Source organism: Notamacropus eugenii, chromosome 2, assembly GCF_028372415.1.
Source record: "Notamacropus eugenii isolate mMacEug1 chromosome 2, mMacEug1.pri_v2, whole genome shotgun sequence".
Classification (NCBI taxonomy): Eukaryota; Metazoa; Chordata; class Mammalia; order Diprotodontia; family Macropodidae; genus Notamacropus; species Notamacropus eugenii.
Genome location: NC_092873.1, coordinates 233,369,279 through 233,391,266, shown reverse-complemented (window position 1 = coordinate 233,391,266; position 21,988 = coordinate 233,369,279). Strand labels below are relative to the sequence as shown.

The window sequence follows — 21,988 nt, the reverse complement described above, 5'->3', positions numbered from 1 at the left end:
CTGCTTTCACGGGTGGTCCTCTCTGCAAGTTTGGGCACTTCCATAGAGTGGGAAGAACTTAGAGTAAAACAAGTGTTATCTTGTAAGAAAAACTGAGCAGGAAAAGGGAAGTGATTTAAAAGTTTCGAATTTCAGTTTGTCACTCCCTAAATCGTCCATGAGTTTGTACATCAGCCTCTCTTTTGAAGTTAGCACTGTCAGTGTTATTTGTGGAGAAGCTATTATTTATAATTTAGAGATAAGTCTTATTCCTATAACTTTTTCCAATGACTTGCTGCAGAATTCCATTTTAATATTAGTGTCAAACCCGTTTTCCAAAAGTTCCTTTCAAACATGATATTCTCAAAAACTTGGATTCAATCCCTTGTCAGACACACCTGTGAGCAGAATGAAACTTGGGGCTTTTCATTTTCTCCTAATGTGGCTAATATAGAATATAAAAAATATTGAACTTTATTTGCATGGCAAGTTTCTATGGTGCTGGAGAGCGAGGTGGACAACCAAAGTATTGTCTTTCGATTCCTTTATTTTCTTTGGACTTTGGCTAAAGCAGTTTTTCCATATAGAAAGTTTTCCTTGGGAGATGTATAGCAGGTTATGATTGACTGAAGTACTGAGGCATTCTTTGCAAGAACCTTCAGAAATATTTCTTACTCACTTGATTAGCTAAGCGAGGCTTCATAGATAGGATTTAATAACAATGTCAGCTGAGATAATCTGTATCTTTCATTTCCAATGTTTGATTCAGTGTGGTGTGTTTCAGTGCATGTCAGAGAATAAATCTGATCTGCTCAAAGCATTTTTTCACGCAAATAAGACAGTGTTGTTAATAGAGAAGAAAAGCTCATTCACTCATGCTTTTTTTGTGAAAGAAATTACAAGCATGAATACATAAAGCATCCTTTTTTTGTTTGGAGCTGGGTCACTTCACTGATACATTTGTACAGACTGTACAGTCGATCATTTGTCTCCCTTCTCAGACAGCCAAATGACTCCACTAGGTACAGCCACGAAAGTTACCACAGCCAAACATGGTCAGCTGCAATATCAGTAAAGGAAGAGGAATGCTTTAATCAGTTTGGCTAATAACATCCCAAATAAAGGATACCCCAAATTACGATAGAATTTTGTTTACCTTGACCTGTCACTGGGATTTCGTTAGAACAGAACAGCCATTTAGGGGAGGGTTACTCTTTGGGCAGATTTCTTGAGAGTTTCCTGTATTTACAACATGTGCTATCTCAGTCTGAAAATGGTATTTATGTCACTTTGTGCAGGAATTGATCCTGCCGTGTACTTTTTGTACCACTGCTCAATTACTGCTGATGCAGCTAACAGAATAAGAAATTTACAGTCCCAATATTTTCCAGCAGGTGTCAACATAAGGCAATGCTATCAAAGCTCTGGTTTAAGGAACCAAGAAACTAAAAAGGAAACTGGCATGAATATTGTAAATTAAAACGACCTAGTGGGAGATGGATGCATAACATTCATTTTGTTGAACTGAGCAAATTTATTTTCGACATTGACAACCCTGAAATCTGTATGATGTCAGTGGGGTACAATTAGATGGCTGAGAGTTGCTTGCCTGAATAGTTGCTTAGTGATCGCTACTCCTCTGAAAGATGTTTGATAGTGGTGACAGAAAACAATTCTACAGCATAGGAATATTTTTTTGTATTTTGTCATCTATAATAGAGTTTAATTGAATTCCATTTGTTATCAGTCTTCATGTATCAAATGGATAAATATCATGAATTCATGTTCTTATGGACACCAAGAATATTAGAACATTAGTACAACTTGGTCATTTTACGGATGAACAAACTAAGGACAAAAAAGCTGTGACTGACCTGAGCTCACACATCTTTCTTAGTGTACACATCACTTTTAAGTTCCCAAAGGAAGCAGTAGCTCATATTTTCATTTGAAGGGAAATCAGCAATTTTTATGTATACATTTAGAATATATATACTTCAGCAGAGATGGAACCCTCAGACATTTTTCTTTTATGCAAATGAAAACAATTTCAGAGAGAAATTAAATGCTAGGTTAACCTGAACTGAATTGAATTCCAGTGGCCAGTCATTGCTTCTCTCGTACCCTCCCACTACCCTAGTTACTGGTGCCTTCCTCGGTTTGTTAGATGTGTGGTTATAGCCCCAAAGTAGATTGCCAACTTCTTGGGATTGATTCAAACAGTTTCTCTCAGTACCTTGCATATCATGAGTACTTAATAAACGTTTGTTGCGTTGGACTGGACTGGAATTCAGAAGTTGTAGGCTTTGAAGAAATCCCTTGTTTATGTTTGAAAACATTCGACTGTTTGAAGAAGATTGGCTTTGTTATGAGGAAGATCAAAGTCGCTGGTTAAGTCCAAACATCATGGTAATTGATGATCGTAAAAACTATTGTCTTTATCTAGCAGAATAATAAATTACTATTACTTAACATTTGCATTTTTCTCTTCTTATTTTAATGGGACATACAGGCAGAAATCAACCCACACAGCGATATTTGGAAAAATATCGTTGAAAAACAACAGGAAAATATGATCAAGGCCCTTGGAAATTCCAATGCAGCAGCCACCCTCCAACATAAAATCAATGTTATGAATGAAAGATGGAGTCATTTAAAAGCCAAATTGCCTTGCATCAGGTCAGTATAAGATATATGAAAATAGGAATTTTGAGAAAAATTTCTTTGTTAATGTGGTATTGTGAGAAAAGAGGTGCAGCACTGAAAATGGCTCAGCAAGATTTTAACATTTTAAATCCAAGTGTACTTGGATCACAATTTAGAGTTGCAAATAGATTTACCAAAATCTAGTCTGTTCTTAAAATTTGCATTGTAAGTAAGGTTGGAAACTGCTTAATAATAGTGAATATTAGTTTTAAAGCAAAGGCCAGTACTGACATCCAAATCTCAGTGGAATCTTTTGAACTGGATAGTAGTCTCATTAGTAGGCTAGGTAGCCTGGCCTTGGAGTCAGGATAGCCTGGATTCATCCGATTCCTCTAAAACATATTATTGTGCTGAGTCGTTCTGTATATGTCCCTTCACTTTTCTTGCCACGGACAATTCTCTTAAGACTTTTAAATTACAGATGTCATGTTGACCTGTATTAATGAAGGAAGTTCATATACCAAGGAGCTTCGTAACCTGAGAAGATAATAGATCCACATGTGCATCAAGGTGGGGGGGCGGTGTTACAAGCCAAGGAGTTTCCTAAAGTGGGGAAATTATAGAGATCTGGTGGTGTAGAGAATATTATTAGTATTTCTCTTACTAACATTTCTCCTCTTGCCTTTCTCCCCTAATAAGATCTGTAATTTTATCTAAATTGGTAGTCTGTTTACCAGCATAGATTGAAGTCTTGCTAGGTTTGGTAAAGGAATTTCAGAAGGTACTATGGTGGCCAAGACAAATTGATCATTTTATGGCTAACCTTCTGGTAACAAGCCCTTGAACTTGAAGTCAGTTGGTTGTCAGGCATAAGACAGAGTCTATTCTCTAGCCTATGTTCCACATCTTTTTTTTTTTCCTTTGGCTGGACTTTCCAGAGCTTGTTCTTAATTGACAACTTTTAAGACCTCAGGTTCACAAGCACATCATCCAGGACTGTGGCAGAATATTATCATCATGGTCAGTAGTATCTGGGGGTAGAGAGATTGATATCAGATGCATTTCAGATGGGTGATTGAAGTCAGTCCATCACTCAACTATCATTTATTAATGTGTACTACGTGGCAGGCACTGTGGTAAGCATTGGAGATAAAAAGAAATGCAAAAACAAACTCTAGCATCAAGGCATTCATACTCTAATAGGGAAAGATAACATACAAGATATAATCAGGATCAGGTAGAAGTATTATTGGAGTAAGGAGTAACGAAAAGACTCCTTCAATATGGTTGAACATAATACGTTGTGATGGCTGTGATTACAGAATGGAAAATGTCATAGATGTGTGCCAGTTTATGTAAATCATTTTCAAGTTGGCATTTTCAAGTTGTGCTGTAAAATCCTCCATTTGAATTTTATTGGTCCTAATATGTTTGTTCACCAATTTCAATACCTTTCTCCCTTTTTCATACCTGTATAAATGAATCAATGTCTATATCTCCACTCTTCCAGCTTGAATGGCAACTCTGTGATCAAGTCACTCTCTGTTTAATTGTTAGGAATTTAGGCCTCTCTTTTTTAAATTCATCCCAGAATGTGTTGCTCAGAAAGCCTGCAAGAGGAAAGAAAACCCAGTCTGGTGTGACTTTGAAAAATGATCAACCAATTTAGCTACCTTTTTCTCTACCAAAAGGGAAAAACAAAGGAAAAACTCCCCCATGGTGAAATTAGTTTGTGTGTAGACACAAGCTCAGTGTGATATACTGTAGTTACCTTTGCTTCTGGTTTCCTAACCATGATTTCTTTGGTGCAGCCACTTTGGTGGATCTACGATTTCATTAATTTTCTATATTGTTTCTGGTCATCCCCTTTCCGTGGTTCTTCGTACATGGTAATACTGATCCACTTTTCTCCATATATTCTTCCATATGTTGGGTGTTAGCCCAGCGTGCTCAAGGATGTTTGTGGTCGTCATTACTATCTAGCAGGAGACCCCAGGATATTACTTGAGCTATCCTTGTCATTTCTTGTGCTAGCTACTTCACTTGCCCATGCTATGATCTAGTCTGTTGGAAAAATATGTGTTAGAGAAGAGTAAAATATTTGGGATCATAATGATCATCTCCTCAATAAGTCCTTGTCTGTCTGTATCACTTATCCAAGATAAGTCTGTCTATTAATAGCTGGGCAAAGGACTGCCAGATCAAATGTAAGCCATATTTTAGGAAATATGTTTTATTTTCCCCCATCTATTTTATTTTTCCAATACAAATAGGTTGAGCAATCTTTTTCCAAGGTACTATTGTTTTCACCAAGGAAATTAGGATTTTAGGGTATCACACAATTAGTTCACTATTGATCAATAAGATCATTTAAAAATCTCACCATTGATAATGAATTCTTCTCTTTCCAAACAAGGTACATAGGGTGTTTCCTATAACACCAAGTACTTTAGGTGATCAAATGCCTTTTTGTTTCTCATCTTATGTGATGGTAACATTTAGATTGCCCTTGAATCATAGAGTGCTTTGTCATGTTCGGTATCAGTAAGGACCCTGGCATAGACAGCTTCTTTGATCGACTTTTCTAAAAGAAAAGCAACTTTTGAGGGGTCAGCAATCTACTTTAATCAAGCACATATGTCATTCACTTAGTTCAGGGGAAAAAGTCAGCACCCTGAACTTCAGAGAAAATAAAAACAAATTACAACCAGAAAGACCAACAGACAGGGCTTCCAACTGTCTGAACATAGAGAAGACATATATCATTACCAGAGAGAGAAGCCCCAACACATCTGGGTTTTCAAAGCAGGGGGGCTTCTTAAAATGGCTGCCCAGAGTCTCATCTGGCATATAGAAACCTTCTTCCAAAAAATTAGTCCAAAGTAAAACCTCACCTCAGAGTATATATATACTTTTCAGAGCTTGAGGGCATGACTGTCATGACCCAGTATCTCATTAGAAATTAAAAAAAGGTGTTGTCAGAGGCCTATTAATGGATGGGGAAGGTTTTTAACTCTTTTTTCTCCCCCTAGCCCCCACTTACCCTCAATCATTAACCTCAGATGTCCACATGGACGGATAGGTACGATGATACCTTTTTGGGCGACCATTTAAAAAGCTATGTATGTTTTACTCTATGTCAAACATACATCTGTTGTATCTTTGATCTGCATTCAGGCTGTACTAGTTCTTTGGAGATGGACCAACATCTTTCATCATAAGCCCTACAGAATTGTCTTGGATCATTGTATTGCTGAGAAAGCTAAAGTTATTCATAGTAGTTCACCATAAAATATTGCTGTTACTGTGTAAAATGTTCTCCTGGTCCTGCTCTTTTCACTTTGCATCAGTTCGTGTAAATCTTTCCATGCTTTTCTGAGAGCATCCTGTTCATCAATAACAACTTGTTCAGTCATTCCCTAATCGATGGCCATCTCTTCAATTTCCAATTTTTTGCCACCACTAAAAGAACTGCTATATTTTTGTATGCATAGGTCTTTTTCCTTTTTTAAAAAATCTTTTCGGGATATAGACCTAGTAGTGGCATTTTGCTTGGTCAAAGGGTATGCATGGTTTTATAGCCCTTTGGGCATAGTTCTAAATTATTTTCCAGAATGGTTGAATCAATATACAACTTCACTGATTGTACATTACTAGTTTGAATTTTCTCACATCCCCTCTGGCATTTGTCATTTTCCTTTTCTTTCACATTAGCCAATCTGACAGGTGTGAGGTAGTAGGTCAGAGTTATTTTAATTTTCATTTCTCTCATCACTAGTGCTTTGGAGCATTTTTTTATATGACTATAGGTAACTTTGATTACTTTTCCTGAAAACTGCATGTTAATATCCTTTGACCATATATCAGTTGAGGAATGCCTGTTATTTCTATAAATTTCCCTCTGTAGCTTCCTCGCCTGACTGATGTTTCTGGATAATGGCCATCACCTCTCTTTGTACAAAGTTTTAGAATTTTCATGAAAAAGACTAAATGTATGCCTTTCATTTCTTTAGGTAATAAATGTTATGAGGTGATATGCATGACTGTGAGTGAATCATAGATCAAAATGTTGCACAAAGGGGCTATTATTTCTCCTACCGTTTTTGATGTTCTTGAAATCCAAAAAACTTTGCTGTCACAAGCCTCATTTTCTCATTTTATATAATTTTCATCATATTCTTCACTTTCATGCTTTTTTTAAAGGTGAGGAATTTTTAGGTAAATTGTCAATTATCTAACAGAAAATGAAAGGGGATGTTGGGGCAATGTAGTACAGAATAGGAAAAAGAACTCTGGGCCTTGAAATTAGATAGAATTTGGTTTGATACCAGTTCATAATGGGCAGATCATTTAACTATCATCCCTTAAATGAGGTCAACAGTGTTTGTGGAGGTAGAGTTACAGACCTGGGGAGAGGATTGAAATTACTATCATATTATGACCTAATGACCGATGATATTGTGTGTTTGTCTTAGATTTAATATGTAGCTTTGTTCAGTGAATGGTAATTGTCTCATCTCTGTTTTAGTCCTCTCAATTATATTTAGTTTAAAGATAACTCCAGGCCCACACAATTTTTTCTAGTTTAGTATAACTAAATTTCGATTGACAACCACATCTTCTCATTTGTATATATGCTTCTGATGTATTCCCAGTGAGCCAGATGTATTTTGTGACCTTCAGAATGTTGTGTAATTCCCAAGTTAATGATTTTCTAAACCTATATCAAAGCTAATTGTAATACTGACGTATTTCCTAAATATTGTAAATATTGGTGATTATAAAAGAGATCTAGAAGTAAGCTGTGAAAACGCCTCCCTTGCTTCCCCCCCCCCATCAAACCAGCATTTCTTTTCATTATCTTGATATAATATTCCTGTGATCACCTTTTCTTTGTTATAAATGACGTTGGTATGATAGATGACCTCAGGAGAAGGGCATTTCCAGTCAAGTAAATTCTGTTGAGGAAATGAGAAGTTACCTGTTGTAGAAGAAATGGTGTCATTAGTGGGTCTATACTGGCTTTTTAGATTGCATTGCAAAAACCAGAAGTGTGTGCACTTTCAGAAACTCTGCCTTGGCAGGGTTGGATCAGCCTTGAGCCCAGCTGAATGCTGTTTTCTTCCTCCCGTGTCCACAGAAAGGTGACCTTAACAAATTGTTTCCCTGATCACGGTATTTAATTTCATTGAGCTATTCTTTTTCTTCATTTCCTTTGCCATCGTTTGGCATCCCTGGGTATACTTTTGAATCCTCCTTCTGGGGATCTCTTCAGTTTGACCCTAGCATTTAGGTTTGAAATTGAGAGGGAACACTCCACTGTGGGAGCTTCATCTGTGATATCTTCGGTGCCCTATGACTTGCAGGCACCCACTGGGGAGATTCTCCATCTGACGCTTTGTATCCAACTGAACTGAGAGCAGAGTGGTCTTAGTGGAAGAAGTAACCAAGAACCTTATTCTCTACGGTGGGCCCACTTGTCTAGGTGGTTATTGGAACTTCAGAGCAATGGGGTATGATTTCTTACCTAAAGGGAGAGGCTTTGACTTCCACTGGGCCAGATATCCCAAATATCTGTGTATGCTCACTTTTATGCAGTAAAAACTATACATGCTTGCCTTGTTTTATTGCACTTCACAGATTATTTAATTTTTTTCTTTTTTGTTCTTTTAACTATTGAAGGTTTGTTGCAACCTTGTGTTGACCAAGTCTATTAGCCCCATTTTTCTGATAACATTTGCTTACGTAGTGTCTCTGAGTCGCATTTTAGCAATTCTTGCAAAGTTTCAAACTTTTTTTTATTATTGATCAGTGATCTTTGAGGTTATTATTGGGGCACCATGAATTGTGCCCATAGAAGACAACAAACTTAATCGATAAATGTTGTGTGAGTCCTGACTCCTTCACTGACCAGCAGTAACCCATCTCTACTTCTCTTCAGGTCTCCCTATTCCCTGAGACACAGCAGTATTGAAATTAGGCCAGTTAATAACCCTACTGACAATATCTTCAAGAGATGCCTGTATTCCACTCCTGGCAAAGGCCTGCAGGAGGATCCCTTTGGTCAGAACAAAGAGATTGTGGTTGGAGAGTAGTTAGAAGTTTCAGTAGGTAGGGTGAGAGTAGTTGATAAAACCTGGATCATCAGGGTAAGGAATTTACATTTGATTTCAGTATATTATGATAGGGAGGCATCACAAATGTTGTTTCACTTTGTATTATATGTTTGGCAGATTAAATAAAACCTACCAGTCCAATTTAACAAAATCCTCATTAAGTGAATGGGCATTGCATTCAGAGCAACTTTAGCGAAATATTTTCCTATATGTGGCTGTTTGATTATTTTTTATTAGCTTCAAAAGGACAAAAGTCCGTGAATACTTTTGTGTAATTATATCCTTTGTTATTGTCAGTGCATGACACATTTATTTCTCTAAGGGCGTAAATCCAACATAAGTAGCAAAACTCTACTGCAAATGAAGCAGTACAAATGAAAACAAACACATGCTCAGATATTTGTAAACACTTGGGGAAAATTGGAAACTGGTCAATATTTTTCTCTACTGAGATTGCAGAAGTGATGTTACTTTGCAAACCACACCTTGTTTAGAAACACTATCTTTTTTTCTCTATTAACCAACCACAAAACTATGCATAGTTGCATCCCTTGGCCTGTGTGAAATTCTTTGGTGGTCATCACCCCAAATCTTACTAGATGTCATCTAAGGTGTAAGTTTTTTGAAGTGATACAAGGCATTCTCAAACTTCAGTTCAGTTCTCTTTGAACACAATATGCATCATAACACAAAAGATCTGACTTGAGGATACTTGAATACCCTGACTGGTAACTTTTTATGTTTTGAATAGGAAAGTGAATAATGAATATACATTGGTGATGTTTTTTTAAAACTTTTGCAGATGATTATGATGTGCTTTAAGTAATACAATAATATATAATAAAATGTACATTATATTATATATTATAATGCCACATAATTATAATCTATTGTCAATATGTAATTGTTGACAATTATGATATGTTAATTGTTTGAATTTCTGGGGTATCTGAGTAGGCAAAAGCAAAGGATGGTGTTCTTGGCTCCAGGAGGGGAGACAGTATGATTCCATGCCCATACAGAGCCAGCAGATAGTAGAAGGGGAAGGGCAAGAGACTTGTTTTGGCCTGCTCTAGTGTCTTCTGAATGTACCTTTCTTCACTCATCAGGTAATTGGTAGTCTGTCTGTGGTTAGCACATCGAAACCAGTTATAGGATGTGCAGGCTCCACGTTAGGGAACAGGGCTTTTCTAATCACTTCAAGCATCATGATTTCCCAAGGTAGAATCCTAAGTGTCTTCCACATGGGTTGGCACCAGGCAGAAGACAACATAGATACTCTGAGATTAGGACTTTATTGGCCAGGGCCCTGATAATATGGAACTCCATTGACAAGAATTATGTAGGATAAGAAAGCTTTTGAACAGCTTGTGATTAGCAGATTTTAGAGAAAGTATATAAATCAGTGAGATCATAGATCATCAAAGAATTGAAATAATTATGTGAACATGCAAATACATGGTTTAACATTTCATTTTGCTTTGGACAGTATTTTAAGAGTAGTTAAAATACTCACGTAGTTTCCTTCCCCTATCCCCTCTGTAAGTCTAACACTGTTATTATGCAGGTTTTTGAAAAGGTAAAAGAAGCTCTAAACTTTGGTAATTATGTGTTGTGTTGCAATATTAGTGTTAGCTCATTAGAAAAGTCCATTCTTTCTCAATATTAGGAAGTAGTAGTAAGGGTGAATTCAGATTGACCTAAGTTTCTTTGAACAATGAAATGCTTATACTTTTCTATCCAGCTTTGATCAAAGATTCTCTACAGTTCTGAATCACATTTTTCTCTGAGACGATTTCAGTTTTAAATAACTAAATTTTCTTTTGTTCTAACATAATTACATATTTGCAGGAGTTTTCTTTCATGTACTTGAGTTTTACTTTCTTTTGGCTTCATAGACGCAGTCCATTTTCCATTTGGTTCCATAAATGTATATGAAATGCCCACTGTGCACCAGTTACCAGGTTAGAGAATACAAAGGCAAAAATAAATGAAGATAAAAAATACCCTTATTCTTCTTCTACTGATTTATTTAGAGTTTTGTCTTTCTCTGGTCAATTAGTTAACAAAATACTTTGCTATGAATAATATCTTTCTTCAACTTAATGTGTTCTGAGACAACTTGTTTTTCTTAGGTGGTTCTGATGCAAAGAAACCTAGGAAAAACCACATTGAGTGGAGATACCCTGTCTCATAGTATATACTTGTGTTTCAGTACAGAATGACATACCAGTGTAGATACTAGTATATCCTGCCTTGCCTCTTTGTTTAGATTGTAAGAGATCAGAAATCAGTGTTACTGTATTTTGGGGGAAGAGAAAGCAAAGAAGAATATAAACTATAGGATTTAAGGGATGTAGAGGGGAGACCAACTTCATCGTGTTTCCTTCTGCCCATATGTGTTGAATTGTTATGTAGAAGCAATGAACAAGAGGGACCTTGGATATCAGCTAGCAGAGTGTGTTGTGGAATAGTATTCTATCTAAGGGTGGGGAACCTGTGGTCTCCAGGCCACATGTGGCCCTCTAGGCCCTCAAGTGTTGCCCTGTGACTGAATCCAAACTTCACAGAACAAATCCCCTTAATAAAAGAAAGGAAGCAACCAAGGACCTAGAAGGCCACATGTAGCCTCGAGGGTTAGATTCCCCATCCCTGGATAGGCGATACCTGAGAACCTAAACGTTGGAATCTCTGCTCACATCCACCCCTCCAAAAGCAGGGACCTCTTGTTAATCTTTTTTTTTTGTCCCATTTGTCTTTCAGCCTCGTAATTCAACAGAAACTGTTTACTCCAGAGTTATCAATACTCTATTTATTGCTAAATTTCTTAAACTTGTACTTTCTTGACCTGTCTCCACATTTGAAACCATTGGCTAACCTCTCCTTCTTTGTACTTTCTTCTCTCTGACTTTCTACCTACCTACCCTACCTCTGAGTTAATTCCCTTTGCTGTTTTATCCTCCATATCGCATTGCCTAACGGTGATTTTACCCCCTGGCTCTATTGTGGGCCTTCTCTCTCAAAGCTGTCTCAGCTTGATGACCTTATCGGCTCCCATGGAAAGGACCTAAGGAACAAGACTAGATGGAAACAATGTCTTTTTCCTGTCTTGCCTTGCCAGCTGCCCATTGAACATTTCAATTAGATGTCCTGAAGGCATCTTGAACCCCTCATTTCCTTTTTTTTTCAAGTCTTAGTCTCAATAATATTTTATTTTTTCTTCAGTTGCATCTAAAGATAATTTTCTTTATCTTTAGCATTCGGGTTTTCAAAAGTTTGAGTTCCAAATACTTTCCTTCTCTCCCTTCCTGAGAGTAAGCAGTCTGATATATGTTACATATGTGTAATCATGCAAAGCATATTTCCATATTTGTCATGTTGTACAAGAAAATACAGACAAAAACCAATACACATGCCAATAAAATAACTGAAAGGTAGTATGTTTCAATCTGCATTTAGCTTCTGTCAGTTTCTTTTTCTGAAGACTCATAGCATTTTTCATCATGAGTCCTTCAGAATTGTCCTGTCTCATTGCATTGCTGAGAACAGCTAAGTCATTTACAGTTGATCAGCACACTGTATTGTTGGATCCGTGTCCAATGTTAGATTCACTTCACTTTGCATCAGTTCATGTAAGTCTGTACAGATTGTTCTGGATTCATCCTGCTGATCATTTCTTAGAGCATACTAGTATTCCATCACAATCATATACCACAATTTGTTGTGTCCTAACTTTTCAATGTCCCTTCCAACACTTAGCATTTTCCTTTTCTGTCGTATTACCCAATCTGTTAGGTAGGTATGAGGTATTATCTCAGAGATGTTTTCATTCACATTTCTCTAATCTATAGAGACTTAGAGCATTTTTTTCATATGACTCTAGCTTTGATTTTCTGAAAACTGCTTGTTCCTATCCTTTGACCACTTATCAATTAGGGAATGACTTGTAGCCTTTAAAAAAATTGACTCAGTTCTCTATATGTTTGAGAAATTAGACCTTTATCAGAGAAACTTTCTGCAAAAGAAAAAAATTTCTCAGCTTTCTACTTTGCTTCTAATTTTGACTGCATTGGATTTGTCTGTGCAAAAACTTTTTAATTAAATGTAATCAAAATTATCCATTCTGCATCCCATAATGCTCTCTATCTCTTGTTTGGTCATAAATTCTTCCTTGTCCAGATCTCCACATTTCCTAATCAGAACTCATTATCTTTCCTCCTACCCCCCAACTCATCTTCTGAATTTTCCTTTTCATGTTGATGACACCACAATTTATCCAGACAGTTCAGCTTCCCAAGTCAGTCTATCCTTATCTTCTCTTATACCCCATACGCCACGTAAATTATTTGTTGCCAAATCTGTTTTAACAGTATCTTTTATTTTTTCCCCATCTCTTTACTTACATGACCTGTTTCTGGCTATCATCTCCTTTTACCTGGACTGTTGCCTCTTCAACCAGCTTCCCACCCCAAGTATCTCCTCATCACATCCTATCCCCTCATAATTTTCCTCCCTTATTTAGCAGACAGGCCAGTGACTTTCTAGGGTCAGATCTCCTTTGTTTCACTTTGCCAACCCTTCACAACCTGCCCCCAACATTCCTTTCCAACCTCATTATGCATTAATTTTCTTCATCATTTCTTCCCGATTGGACTATCTCCTCCTGCCATTACCCACCGGAAGTGGCAGTAGTGCTCTAGTGTTGCAATGGCCAGTTTTTCAGAAATAGCCAAGAGGTCTGAAGAAGAGAGAGAGAAAGGAAGGAGTCCTTTGGTCTAGGTTTCACATGTGGTACTTCAGACCAGTGGGTGCTGTAAACCTGATAGGCTCCCAGAGACAAAGGTTTGAAGTTTTCATCCAAAGTCGTGTTGGAAACATCATCAAGGCCACCTTGATTTGCCAAGCCTGGCTAGAGAGAAGGACCTGAGGGCTAGCCCAGAAGCCACTTGCCTGAGGCCAGTAATCCTGTCCCCAGGCCCCAGGGCCTGTCTGCCCTCACATAGCTTTCTCAATTAGCTTCCTCTCTTTTCCTCTTATTAGCACTCTATCTCCTGACTCCATCCCTTAGCATGCTTAGCATGTATTCCTTTCTCATCTCTACTTCTTAGAATTCCTTGCTTTTTTCAAATCTCAGCTCAAGTGCCATTTTCCACAAGAAGAACTACTAGATTCTCTGCCCTTATCCCACGCCCCAGCTATTTATGTTTTCTTCCCAAACCCATAACCTTGTCTATATTTTATAAATATTTTGCATTCTTAAAAATTCTGATTTCTGCCAGGACAGAGACTGTTTAAATTTTGTCCTTCAATCCCCGGTGCTTGGCACATATTTGAGAGGTGATAAAGGAATAGCAATTAATTAAAGCCAAGAAAAGTTGAATGTCTCCTTTACAGACATGCAAAATGTAGAATGTCTTATGTGCAATAAGGAAACTTGGATTTCCCTTCCTTTATGCAGATCTCTTAGACCTTTCAGGCTTAGACTTCAATTTCCTCATCTGGAAATAGGTAATAATACATGACTTATCTCGCAGGCTGATGGTGATAAAAGTACATTGTAAACTTCAAAGGGCTATGGAAATATGAACTATTATTTTATTACAGAAGAAAAATAGTAGGACGTCATAACGTGTCTCAGCATGAATCATTTGAGTCCAGTTTTCTTCTCAACTGCATTTAAAATGGGTTACTGAATAGTCACAGATCAGCTTGATTAAATACCCTGCAACAAAGAATGGATATACTTTCTCCATACAACATTACACTGTATTGTACCACTCTGCAGAGCCAATTGAATTTGGGATTGTGCCACATGCAATAAGAGAAGATTAAGGTTGTCTTAAAATTAGCTAGTGCACTATGATCTAAGGCAATCTTGTTTAAGAAGATGGGATGAGAAATGAGGTGTTTTTCTCTTTCTCTTTTCCCCTTCATTCAGTTTTCTCAATCATTCCTTCAAGTGTATGATGAATTTTTACTTTACTTGTCTAAATCCAATAAAGACCAGGGCCTTATAGATTGGGCATATGTTAATTTTCTTTTCTCACTATTTAATTAGAGACTTCTTCCCCCAGTTCAATCAGGAAAGTGTTACTTCCCTGCCTCTGAAGCTTTTCAAATAGTTGATCAGAGAAGTAGCCACTTGAATAAATGGAACAGTAAGCTTGACTTGGTTAAATTGGTACAACTTCAAAAGCAAACCATGTATGGGGAAGACACAGAAAAAAAACCAAAACAGGGCAAGTTTAACCAAACCTAAAGCCATTCTTTAATAATATTTTTGAACACTTAAGGCCTTATCTTGTTTCTACTTTCTGTCCTGTTAATAATCTTGAAAGCAGCCAATCTAATAAAACTCCCATATTAAAGAGATGCTAGTTTCCAAAACAAATCTGGAGGCAATTATTGACACTACAAAACGTTTCTTTGTCTTACATCTGTAGGGTTCTTTCTAAGTTTCCAGTCCCCAACATTTCAAGAATTACTTGATTATCACCAAACTGGTTGTTGTCCTTCATTCTCGAAGAGGACCAAAATGACATTACCATGACAAAATGACATTTCTGTGTGTCTGACTGTGGCTGATCAGACCAATATGAGCTTGGAATGCTCTACCACAGATTGAGCACAGATAGTCTGTGTGAACATTGGGGGTGGATACTCGAAATTTGCACATCCCACATTTACTTTGTGCTGTCTTGATTCTGCTTTGCTCATAGAGTATAGCACCCTTTCTGATGTGGGCACACCATGCTGAGCGGTCTTGTGCCAGTGTCTCCCATGTCACACAAGCAATTCCAAAGTTCTTGAGAGAGACCTTGAGAGTTTCCTTGCATTCCTGCTTCTGACCACCATGTGAGCGCCTATGCCATGTGATTTCTCCATGAAACAGTTTTTGGCAAGCCTACGGTGCAGTGGATAGAGCCCCAGTACAGGAGTCAGGAGGACTTGAGTTCAAATCTCACCTCCAAATTTTGACACTCACTAGCTGTGTGACCTTGGACAAGTCACCTAACCCCATTTACCTCATGCTGGGTCATCTCCAGTCATCCTGATGAGTATCTCATCACTGGATTCAGATGATTCTGGAGGAGAAGTAAGGCTGGTGACCTGCACAGTCCTCCTGCAAAACAAAGTTAAGTGCAAGTCATGTCATTATTTCTCTGATAGCATGGTCTTCTTCGTCAACAAAGGATGAACACACACACATCTTGCATTTGAACAATGTGGTTAGCCCGTTGGAATTGTGCTCTCTGAAGCATAGTCTGAATGCTTGGCAGTTCCGCCCAAGCAAGGACCTCAGAGTCTGGTAGCTTATTCTGGCAGGTGATCCTCAGAATCCTCCCAAGACAGTTCAAATGGAAGCAATTCAGTTTCCTGGCATGGCACTGGTAGACTGTCCATGTTTCACAGGCATACAACAATGAGGTCAGCACAATGGATCAGCAGACCTTCAGTTTGGTAGTCAGTCTAATACCTCTTCTCTCCCAAACTTTTCTTTGGAGCCTCCCAAACACTGAGCTAGCTCTGGCAATGCGTGCATCCACCTCATTGTCAATGTGTACATCCCTGGAAAATACACTACCAGTTGTAAGTGAACTTTTCCACAGAGTTCAAAACTTCTCCATTTGTTGCAACTGATAGTTCTACATATGGATGGTGGCTGAGGGAGCACCTGTATTTTCTTGCTGTTAATTATTAGGCTACATTTAGCACAGTCAGCAGTGAATTGATCCATACTTTTTTGCATTTCAGCTTCAGAGGTTGCATTGAGTACACAATCGTCTGCAAACAGAAAATCATGCACCAACACGCCCTCCACTTTGGTCTTGGCTTTGTAGCCTTTTCAAATGGACGAACTTACCATCAGTACGGTACTTGACCTTGAGACTGTGTTTATCCTCACTGAAAGTATCTGATAACATGGCTGAAAACATCATGCTAACAAGCGTGGGAGCAAGCACACAGCCCTGTTTCACTCCATTGGTGACTGGGGAGGCACAAGAGCATTGTCCACTATCCACAACCTGGGCAAACTTGCCATCGTGACACTGGCATACAATACTTATGAACTTCTCTGGGCAATCCAATTTTGACATAATTTTCCCTAATTTGTAAGAGTGTCAAAGGCCTTGGTCACATCTACAAACATTGTGCACAGAATGGGAATCTGAATCTCATTTATGTTTTTCTTCTTGTAACAATCCTAAGAAAAGATTTGCGTGACGGTGTGGTGGTAGGGGTGGTGTAGGAGGAGACAGCCAATAGTTTGTATAGTTGAGAGTCTCATCTACCTTCAATAGTTTTAGTCATTTCAGCTTGACTTGAAATCTCAAGTCTGGCACATGCTACCTGAAGGAAAGTATTACACCTTTCTTTGGTCTTCAGTATTCTCATCTCTAAAATGAGGAAGATGGACTAAATGATCGGAAAATCTCTTTTAGCTCAAAACTCCACGTTCCTTATTTTTTTGTGAACCTTAAAGTGCCCTATAAATGGGAGTGATTATAATTATTATTTCCCATATGTTCTTAATAGGAGGAGAAGTTCAAACAAGCTCTAAAGAGCTGCCCACATGGTGTGTATAAAGCCTCTTGGACCTGACAAGGTGTAATAAAAATAGAAGAGCTGCATTATGAAATTGCTGCATCTGCATCAAACATGTTGTCTCCAGCAACTGATAGGAACCATTCGTTGTACCAATATTTGAAAGCTAAGAAAACTTTACATAACTGAGGAATTACCTGAGCCTCCTGTGGAACCTGGAAGGCATCTATTCTATCTGTCAAGTAGGTGGTGAGTTGTTTCTCCAGCTCAGTTAGGCTTTCCTGCAAGACCTGCAACATGTGGTCAGTTTCCCTCATGGTCTGTAGCTGCTTTTCCAAAGAAATTTGTCTGAATTCTGCCTATAGAGGAGAAAAAGTATTAAGAAACTCAGCAGACTCTCAGTTAGGTATAACTATCAGAATACAAGAGCATCCACACATTCTAGGTCACAAAAAGAAGAAAGAGATGCCAAAGCATCACCGCTTAGAGAGCTATGACTTGATTTAGAGAAGTAATTAACATGCAAGAACAGTCATTGAAAAGATGCTATTGAGTTGTAACAAAAAAGATACTTGTACTTTTCTCTTAGCAAACCATAAAAGACTACCCCTCACAACATTAGATTTCTTCTATAAACAACATTAAATAACAGCAAAGTATAAGAATAAAGATCGCAAAACATAGAGACAAAACAATTGGCTTCAAATTCTGGCTCTGTTAAGGAAAACAGAATGACTTTGGGAAGTCATTTTTATGGATGAAAGGCAGGAAAAATATGAGTTACCAATGGCCAATTTTTTCAGGTACTGTGTGATATGAAATTTCAGAGTTATCTTGACTTTCATTTTTTAAAATTATTCGATAATGGAACATTCTTTGATATAGTTCTTAAAAGTTTACAATATTAGTTATTAATAGTTAAAATTTTTCTTAAAAATTATTATTTTTTTAACTATTAGCAGATGGTTTTTGGTTTTACATATTTCTATTCATGATATATCTTGGCTATCTACCCTTATCAGAGAGATTTGATTGAAAAAAAAAGATCCCAGTTGACTGCTTCCAATTCTTAAACTGTATGCATTAAATTTGTTTGTGCAAAAGCTTTTTTATTTCACATAATCAAAATTATTCATTTTATCAGGTCAGTTTCATCTATTCCTTATGTTAAGAATTCATCTACCAACTGTAGCTATGAAAGGTATATAAGATCTCCTAATTTTGCAACAATCCATTGGTATTATCTTTCATATTCAGGTCATGTATCTATTTGGATATTATTCTGCATTATTGTACAAGATATTGGTCTAAGCCTAATTTCTACCGAACTGCTTTCCAATTTTCCCAGTAGCAAATGAGGGTTCCTCTCCTTATGCTTTCACCTTTTCCATCCATCAGTAAGAGAGCTCCCAGTATTTCTGATTAGACCTTGTCAAGTCAACTGCATTGATACCTTTTTTCTATTTTTTGAACAGTAAAATATGATTTCACTGACAGCTGCTTTATAATGTAATATATATATTTTATATATACGTATACATGTATATATAATATAATAACATAATAAGAAGTGCTATTCTCTCCCCCTCAATTTTTTGCACTATTTACCTTGATATCTTTGGTCATCTGTTCTCCCAAGTGAACTGTTACAACTTCAATTAGATTTGATAAAGTATGCCATTGCTCATTCTTAATTATCAAATCATCAAATGAACTCTGGTAATATTATCACCTTTATTATGTTAGTATGACCCAACAATGAGCACTGACTGCTCCAATTATATTATCTTTTGTTTCTTGAAGAAACATTTTTATTCCAAGCTATACAAATATTAGCTGTGCTTTGACAGAATAACTCCAAAATATTTTATACATTTTGTCGTTATTTTGAAATTTACTTTCTGTTTGGTCCTTCAGACTTTTTTTTTAATTGTACAGAAATACTGTTGATTGTGGTTTTATAGTGAAGTCTGGAAATTCATTGAAGGTACTCAGTGCTTCAATTAGTTTCTTTGCTAATTCCCTGGAATATTATAAATAAATGATCATATCATTGACAACTAAGAATAGTCATGTCTCTTCTTTGCCTCATTTTATGAATTTAATTTCTTTCTCTTGTCTTACTGTTATTGCTAACATTTCTAGAACTGTACTGAAAAATGGGTGCGTTGGTCAGGGATAATTTCTATGGTGTCACTAATGCACATTATTGTTATTTGGGGTTTTAGATACATGTTTCCAAAAGTAACAATTTTATAAACATATGTAAAAATTATGGTTTGCAAAATGGTCAAGATAGGGAAAAAATGACACAGGATATTTCTGTGAAGTTTTTCAGGTAAGGAAGTTTCAAGTAAGCATATATAATTCCAGTATCTTATAAATGCTTTTACATGTAAAATATTGTTTTGCTCAGTGTTTGTTTTAGATCAAGGAAATTCACATTCTGCTTTTTTCGATACATTTTATACATCGTTACTAACATCTGCTGTGAAAGTTTAACTACTTCTACCACTTAATAGTGAAATGTAGCTTTCCCGTTACCATAAAACGCACAGAAGTATATAATGAAATATATCTGTACTGCTGACAGGTAAGGCACTTAATGATATATTCAGATATATTATTGATCAAGATGATTTGAACTCTTTATTTTTTTATAGGAACAAACACTATTTAACGTTAACAGCTGAATAGAAAAATGCATTTTGTCCAGTTAAGGGTATAAAGTTCTATATATGTGTTAATGAGAGTTAAAGATCTTCCTTGCCCAGTAATAGCCTTCATGTGGAGCCCTTTCAGGGAAGCTTGATCAGGGGATGTTTGTTGTGTAGGAAGGTCCACAGTTTTTGTTAATTTCTGATGAGGCACTGGGTCATGAAGGTCATGATGCCCTCTGGCTCTGAAAATTGTATACATACTCTGAGGTAAGGTTTTCTTTTGGGGCTTACTATTTGAAAGAAGGTTCATGTGCCAGATGAGACTCTGGATAACTGATAAGGAGCCCCCCTAGCTTTGAAAAGCCAGACGCTGGCACTTCTCTCTCTAGTAACTATGTGTGTATGTAATGGTCAGACAGTTGGATCTGCCTGTTGATCTCTGATGTATATATTGCTTATGGTCAGACAGGTGGAAGCTTCTCTGCTTGTGTTTTCTCTTTTGGTGAATGTCATTAAAGTAGAATTTTAAATTGCTTTCCTTAGAAAAGCAGATCTTAGAACATGTGCCAGCAGATCATCCTAGATGTGTGTCAGGATGCTTGCTGTTACAATATCCAAAAGCAAATGAAGAGAATGTTTGAGATAAAAATAATGTCAAAGTTCTTTTGACTGATGCGAGAAGAACCCAGTCAGGTCTACTTTATGATTTTGCCTGACTGTAGCGTGACCACTGCCTACATGGTAAAACTTTATTTTCCTTCATTGCTCTTCCTTTAAGCTGAAACAATAATTCATCATCATCATCATTTACAAGTACTATGTATTCTCACCAAGTGACTCAATTCTTCATATCGGCTATTGAAGGTCTCTAACTTCTCATTGATTATGTCATCAAGAATCCCACCATCAATTAGAGTCTGACCAAGTTCACAGATCTGAGTGCGATTATCTGCTGGATGGCGTCAAACTGATTCCAAAGACTAAATAGGAATAAAACAAAACAAAAAAAAAGGAGTGACTTCATTTCAAGGCTTTAAAACACATTCCATTTCTTGTATTGCATTTTGTCACATTTCAATTTACTATTAATAGGCAATCTGTCTTACAAACTACTACCAATTTGGGAAAGTTATCTTCAACTCATCTCTGACTTCCTCATCATCCTACACCAGTAATCTAATCTAAATCGTTTTCATCAACTGCCTGCATTACAATTGTCTTTTCTCCCAACCGCATTGGCCACCCCATCCTCAAATACTCAAAGAATAAAATAAATTGATTGATTGGCTGCAGTGTTATAATACATTTTCCCCCAAATCAGGTCATGTTAGAGATAAACTACATTATGATAAAGTCATTCTGGTACAATTGCCAAGTAACTCTACTCATCTAGGAGGTTTGAACTACACTATAGCAATTCCAAAAGACAAATCAAATGGATGTTTGTTCCAGTATAATAACTATTCTAAGGAACAATAGTTGTATTAGTTTTGTATGCTTGGTTTTTTCACCAGACCCAATTTCATCAGTCCAGAGAACTCCTAATGAAAATCCTCCCACAGCAACATATATCACACCTTTTCTGCCATTCCTAGTTTAAGAGTTGAAGGGGGCAGTTCAGAAATTCAATGACTTGCTTAGGACCACACAGTCAGGATGTATTCTATGCAAGACTTAAAACCGGGTCTTTATGACTATGTAGCCAGATGTCTAACCACTATCTACACTGTCTCTCATAGTTCTATTAGTAATAATAAAAATTGTAGAATGGAAAGTAAAAGTTATCCAGACAACTCAGTTTTATCCTAGACTATTTTCATTTGCTTGGTAGTTTCTGACAAGTTCTTTCTTGGGCTTTGATTCACAACATCTCAAATGTGATTGTATGAATTGCTACCTGCCTCTCACACAGGAATCCTGAGATGATTAGCAGGCCAAGAGCTCTTTTCGCACACAAGTAGAAACTCCTACATCCTTCAGCAATAGTAAAAGCCAATTATGAGAATTTCAACTTTCCAAGAAACAAAACTACCCTATAAG

General features: G+C 37.0%; 1 protein-coding gene across 3 annotated transcripts in view; it reads left to right on the top strand.

Annotated features, from left to right (window-relative positions):
• The window catches only part of LOC140526910 (utrophin-like), a 69,978-nt gene extending 50,623 nt beyond the window's left edge, over nt 1-19,355 (top strand). Inside the window, exons 13-14 of one of the 3 annotated variants that reach the window (XM_072643548.1) lie at nt 2,492-2,658; nt 16,497-19,355. In XM_072643548.1, the coding sequence (XP_072499649.1) occupies nt 2,492-2,658; nt 16,497-16,623 (294 nt within the window). In that variant the 3' untranslated portion in view covers nt 16,624-19,355. The other 2 variants (XM_072643549.1, XM_072643550.1) reach the window with 2 other exon arrangements.
• Nucleotides 19,356-21,988: the final 2,633 nt, after the last annotated feature.